This window comes from Perissodus microlepis, chromosome 10, assembly GCF_051167445.1.
Source record: "Perissodus microlepis isolate ML-2025 ecotype Zambia chromosome 10, ASM5116744v1, whole genome shotgun sequence".
Taxonomy (NCBI): Eukaryota; Metazoa; Chordata; class Actinopteri; order Cichliformes; family Cichlidae; genus Perissodus; species Perissodus microlepis.
In genome coordinates this window covers 17,367,686-17,374,381 of record NC_140470.1, presented here as the reverse complement: position 1 = coordinate 17,374,381, position 6,696 = coordinate 17,367,686, and the positions used below count along the sequence as shown (strand labels likewise).

At 42.1% G+C, this 6,696-nt stretch overlaps 1 protein-coding gene across 1 annotated transcript; it reads left to right on the top strand.

Moving 5' to 3' along the window:
• Positions 1-5,225: 5,225 nt before the first annotated feature.
• LOC146379189 (lipocalin-like) lies at positions 5,226-6,696 on the top strand. Its single transcript, XM_084942547.1, has 5 exons — positions 5,226-5,436; positions 5,753-5,892; positions 5,981-6,057; positions 6,158-6,457; positions 6,557-6,696. The coding sequence occupies exons 1-4, from the start codon at positions 5,341-5,343 to the stop codon at positions 6,298-6,300; spliced, it is 456 nt and encodes a 151-aa protein (XP_084798673.1). The 5' UTR covers positions 5,226-5,340; the 3' UTR covers positions 6,301-6,457; positions 6,557-6,696.

Genomic DNA, 6,696 nt, shown 5'->3' with positions numbered 1-6,696 from the left:
TGACTATACCTGTCTTCCGTGTGTAGCACAAGCGTTTACTAGTGTAAGGCTGTAGAATTTCAATTTACAAAGTCAGTTACCAAAACTGTTAATACTTCCATGAACCATTGAGCAAGGCATATTACTTGATAGATGCTATTAGGAATGCTTTCAAAAGGCATCAACAGCACAGATACAGTAGATATCATTCACAGAACAATGTTTTCAAGCAGCATGTAAACATTTTTATTTCTGCTGTTAGATTGTTCTAATTTGACATTTTTACATGTTTTAAATGAGACAAAATTACAGGTTCAGACAACAGATGTTTTGGTTAATCCAATTTTTTATTTTTATGGGTAAGATGTTATAATACCCTGGTTCACTCTGTGACTTACTTTGTCTCCTATAAATCTTCTTTAATTCAGTTCAATTCAATTCAACAGTATTTACATACAAATGAATTGAACTGAACTGAATTAAAGAAAAAACCCAACAATCCCCTATGAGCAAGCACTTGGCGACAGTGGGGAGGAAAAACTACCTTTAAAAAGGTAGAAACCTCCGGCAGAACCAGGCTCAGGGAGGGGCGGCCATCTGCCGCGACCGGTTGGGAGGGGTGGAGCCGATGACAAATGTATACACAACTAAATATTAAAGCAAATATGCTTTAAAATTTATGTTTAGGGAGTTGAAGTAACTGTTAATATTTAGTTGTATATAACTTTGATTTTATAGGAGACAGAGTTGAAGTCACTTAAGTGAACAGTCTCAGAAACCAGTTGCGCTTCTTTTTCTTTTTTGGCTTTTCTCTCTGCATGTTGTCATCTCGGGCCTCTGGATTTTCTGGTTTGGTAGTACTGGCCTCCTCTTTTTCTTGCTTATTCTCCTGGAGTGTCTCGACTTGGGCTGGAGAATTTTCTGCTTTGTTAACCCTGGTCTCTTTTTGATCTATGGTCTCTTTTTTGGCTGGAGAATGATCCTGATTGCCAACGTTGGACTCAGGTTCTTCCTTTTTTATTGTCTCTTGCAGAGACCGCAAAGACTCCTGAAGAATGATCTTTTCATCTTCTGTTTTCTTGAGTTGTTTGCGGATTGTTGCGTTCTCCTGGTTTTTCCTCGTTACAATCTCCAGGTAGAAAGCTCTGGTTTTTTCCAGCTCTTCTTTTAAGTTTTGGACCTCCAAATTATTTGCCTCACAAACAGCCTCACTGAGGCAGAATTTGACTATGAGCTCAGCGAACTCACAGGAGGCTCTTTCTTCCTGTTCTTTACGTTTTGCAACTTCCTCTTCTAGGTTTTTCTGTGTTTTGAGGAGCTGCTCGCGGAGTTGTTCGATCTCTTCCTGCTGTTTTTTACATTGGACCTCCAACTCAGCTTCCCGAACAGTTTTCACCTCTGCAGAGTCTGTGTGCGGAGCTTCTGTAGTTTGTGTTGAAGCGTCCACACTCAGCTCTGCAGCTGTGACAGCTGTGTTGCTGTTTTGAACAGGAGCCTCAGGCACATCAGGGGTGAGATTCTCCTCGGGTCTGCTTCTGTGAGCCTGTTCCAGTTGTTTTTTGAGCTCAAGAATTTTTTTCTCAGCATTTCCTCTGCAGCACTGTAGCTTCAGGCGAAGCCAATCGTTTTGTGTTTTAGCCGCAGAGGCTTTGTGGTTCGCGGCTGTCATATTGTAGAGATTGGTTTTACTCATGTGCTGAGCCTCCTGCAGGTGGAATCTCAGTGCAGCCATTTCATCGGTCTCACTATGTGGACGTTTGCCATCATTTGGCATTAAGTGAGGATTAGGCTGTGGTTGAGATGGTCCATCATTGGTTCTAAAGTCAGGCTGATGATGCACAGGCCCTCGGTTCGGTAAAAAATGTGGCTTGTACCAGTGCTGCCCAGGCCCATTATTGGGGTTAAAGTGGGGATTGGGCTGATGTGGCACAGGCCCTCGGTTCGGTAAAAAGTGTGGCTTGTACCAATGCTGCCCAGGCCCATTATTGGGGTTAAAGTGGGGATTGGGCTGATGTGGCACAGGCCCTCGGTTCGGTAAAAAGTGTGGATTGTAGCAATGCTGCCCAGGCCCATTATTGGGGTTAAAGTGGGGATTGGGCTGATGTGGCCCATGCCCTCGATTGGGTCCAGGGTTTCTGGCTCTGGGGTTTGCATTTTTTTGCTTTTTATTCTTATTTTCACCCTTTGGTTTGGCAGATGAAGTCACCTCATTTGGTGCCCGGTTTTTCCCTCTTTGCTTTGGGTTTGGCTGCTTCGCTTTTGTGTTAGGGCGAACAGCGGCCGATGAGGTTCCTTCCTGGGGATCAACGTTTTGCTGCATACTCTGCATTCTTCTTGTCTTTGCTCTTACAATGTACAATGAAGATTTTTTTCTATTTGATCAGGGTTTGGACTTGTTTTCGTTGCATACACTGAACGTTTCAAATCGTTTTCCTAAAGGTTGGCTCGTGGTGTGTTCCTAAAGAGTCGCACAGTTCTGAGACATACTGAGAGCACGCTGTGGTCCTATTTAAGGACTTTTGAGATGTCACGTGCTCCTTTGATCTGATAGAGCAAATTGAGTGTGATGTCATCTGCTTAGAATGTAGAATGTGATGTCATTAACTTAGCAGAGAATCGTGTTTTTCTTTGAAATAGAATTCTACCAAACTTAAATTAAAAACTTTAATTTTGTACAAGATGTTAAATTCCCAATCTAAAGGCCAAATCTATCCGAGAACTTCGGGAGAAGATTACACAAATAACTCAGAAGCTTCAATAAATGTTTCTGCATCAACATGTTTTCCATATACATCTTTAAAAATATTTTCTATTCGCCTAAACAAATTTGATTTATATTAATTTCTGTCCTAATGGAAAAAGGAACGATTTTCAAAGCTTCAAGTTTAAAAGAAAATCCTTTTATTTAACACTATCAAGTTGCAGATTTGCTATATTGTATAGTATTAAATTGCAAGTCTGAAATAGGTGAGTTTTAAGGGGCATTCACTCAGGACAAAATAAATTATTTGCTTTCTGTGTCAGACTTGCAAACTTATAAATACTGCAGGGATGCGTGCATGAGTTAATGCTGTAGAGGAGACAATAATCAGGCAACAAACTGCTGCCACAGCCGCTCCTTAAATATCTGGTCTTGACTAAGCTTAAAATATGAGTGCTGAAAACTCCTCTGATGCTATCCAGTGGTATATTCAGTGCACTTCACTATTCCTGTTAATACAACATCTGAAAAGGAAAGAAGTGAAAAGTCATGCTGTCACAGTAAAAGAAGTCCTTCTTCAACTCAGAAAAATCCGCATTTGAACCACATAACAAAAATATTTTAAAGATCTGGCCTCAGATTTATTATTTTAGTGTTTAGAAAGCCCTTCTACACATATGTGAGCAGCTCAGTAATTTTCTTTTCAGTTTCAGGAAAAAATGGTGCTCCCAACTAAGCACAGCGGGGTAAAATAAGCCGAATAACACGCTGTATTGTGGGCTGGTTACGCTGTCAACAGGTAAGCATTTTTCCAGTGATATGGGTGAAGAAAGAAACATGTTTACAGTGGCTTGCAAAAGTATTCGGCCCCCTTGAACTTTTCCACATTTTGTCACATTACAGCCACAAACATGAATCAATTTTATTGGAATTCCACGTGAAAGACCAATACAAAGTGATGTACACGTGAGAAGTGGAATTAAAATCACACATGATTCCAAACATTTTTTTGCAAATAAATAACTGCAAAGTTGGGTGTGCGTAATTATTCAGCCCCCTGAGTCAATACTTTGTAGAACCACCTTTTGCTGCAATTACAGCTGCCAGTCTTTTAGGGTATGTCTCTACCAGCTTTGCACATCTAGAGACTGAAATCTTTGCCCATTCTTCTTTGCAAAACAGCTCCAGCTCAGTCAGATTAGATGGACAGCGTTTGTGAACAGCAGTTTTCAGATCTTGCCACAGACTCTCGATTGGATTTAGATCTGGACTTGGACTGGGCCATTCTAACACATGGATATGTTTTGTGTTAAACCATTCCATTGTTGCCCTGGCTTTATGTTTAGGGTCGTTGTCCTGCTGGAAGGTGAACCTCCGCCCCAGTCTCAAGTCTTTTGCAGACTCCAAGAGGTTTTCTTCCAAGATTGCCATGTATTTGGCTCCATCCAGCTTCCCATCAACTCTGACCAGCTTCCCTGTCCCTGCTGAAGAGAAGCACCCCCAGAGCATGATGCTGCCACCACCGTGTTTGGCAGTGGGGATGGTGTGTTCAGAGTGATGTGCAGTGTTAGTTTTCCACCACACATAGCGTTTTGCATTTTGGCCAAAAAGTTCCATTTTGGTCTCATCTGACCAGAGCACCTTCTTCCACATGTTTGCTGTGTCCCCCACATGGCTTGTGGCAAACTGCAAACGGGACTTCTTGTGGTTTTCTGTTAACAATGGCTTTCTTCTTGCCACTCTTCTACAAAGGCCAACTTTGTGCAGTGCACAACTAATAGTTGTCCTTTGGACAGATTCCCCCACCTGAGCTGTAGATCTCTGCAGCTCGTCCAGAGTCACCATGGGCCTCTTGGCTGCATTTCTGATCAGCGCTCTCCTTGTTCGGCCTGTGAGTTTAGCTGGACGGCCTTGTCTTGGTAGGTTTACAGTTGTGCCATACTCCTTCCATTTCTGAATGATCGCTTGAACAGTGCTCCGTGGGATGTTCAAGGCTTGGGAAATCCTTTTGTAGCCTAAGCCTGCTTTAAATTTCTCAATAACTTTATCCCTGACCTGTCTGGTGTGTTCTTTGGACTTCATGGTGTTGTTGCTCCCAATATTCTCTTGGACAACCTCTGAGGCCGTCACAGAGCAGCTGTATTTGTACTGACATTAGATTACACACAGGTGCACTCTATTAAGTCATTAGCACTCATCAGGCAATGTCTATGGGCAACTGACTGCACTCAGACCAAAGGGGGCTGAATAATTACGCACACCCCACTTTCCAATTATTTATTTGTAAAAAATGTTTGAAATCATGTATGATTTTCGTTCCACTTCTCACGTGTACACCACTTTGTATTGGTCTTTCACGTGGAATTCCAATAAAATTGATTCATGTTTGTGGCTGTAATGTGACAAAATTTGGAAAAGTTCAAGGGACACAGTGGATACAATTCTGCCCCTGCAGGAATAAACTTTGTGGTTATGAAACTGACCAAGTGTTTGCATAAAATGTCACACGTTCAAAGCCGTCACAGAACCTGGGGTTTGTATAAGTGCAGCTGTTGGTGGGGAGATAATCTCACTCTTCTATATAAAGAGTCACCAGGCAGCAACTTCCAGATCTTCATTTGCGATCTCCTCCATCATCATTTCTCCACTTATCAGCAGCTATGGCTTCACTTCGCACCCTTCTGGGAGTGGTACTGTGCTCCCTCATGGTTTCTTCCTCTGAAATCCTACCTCAGGCAGACTTTGATTTACAGGCGGTAAGAATCATTGATAATCATTTTTATTTTACCACCCATCTATTTTCATAACCATGTCTCTATCTTAGGGCCATGGAAAGGGGGTACTGGAGGTTATCTAACAGGGATAAGCAGGGACCCCCCCCCCCCAAGACAGTTTAGCAGTCTACACGGGAGGCTAACCTTTGCACAATTTACTTTTATAATGACTTCACCATTTATGTTATGTGGTTATGTTTCACGCTGGATTTTGTGTGATAATACATATTCTGTGTTACAACAAACAGCTCTTGTGCTTCTGTCTAATTCTCAATGCTTTCCATTTGTGTGTCCACAGATGGCAGGTAAGTGGTACCGGACTGGAATTTGCTCTAATGGCCAGTGGTTTGTCAGTCGCAAAGCCAATATGAAGACCGGCACGGCCATCATTACGCCAACTGAAGATGGAGGTCTTGAGTTGTCGTTCTTCAGTCTTACGTGAGTGCGAGAGGACAGACAGAGCAAATATCATTTGAATAGCATTAAAATATTTACACTGGAGATTAATGTGATGTCTTTGCGACAGTAATGATACATGTCAGAAAATGGAGAATTTAGCCAACAAGACCGAGGTGCCTGGAAAATTCACATACAAGAGTCGGCGTGAGTACGCCCACAAAGAGAGGAAACGAATAATTTCCCATCATCATCATCCAGTATTGTTTTTTCACATATTCTCTTCTGCTTTTTTCCTTTTTGTCAGACTGGGGGTATGTGAGTGACATGCTTATGGTTGATGTGAAGTATGATGAGTACGCCCTGACCTATTCCTTCAACACCAGAGGGAATGAAACCTTTGTCATTAACAGACTATTTGGTAAAGTTGCATTTAGCTGTGTTCAGTAAACCGTTTAGCAAAGTTACACCCACTGCAGCAGATTTACATCACGTGGCTTCACAGGACGTAGTTTGGATCTCAGCGATGAGGTGCAGGAGAAGTTCAGGCAGTTCTGCTTGCAGACCGGCATCCTTCCTGAAAATACTGTCCTTCTTCCTAAAAGCGGTACTTTTACATTGGTGGTGAAGTTCTATATAAAAACAGCTTGGAATACAGTGATGTTGTGCACTGATCACCTTACACTTTCCATTTTTCCTTCTACAGAGGAGTGTCCACTTGCCTAACCTTCTGTCCCACCGATCGTCTCACCAGTACTGCATGAAGATCTTACACCATCTGTTATGGAAATGTGCCTGAGCACCATCTTGAGATGTTTTTAACAATAAAAATGCAAACATCGAGAA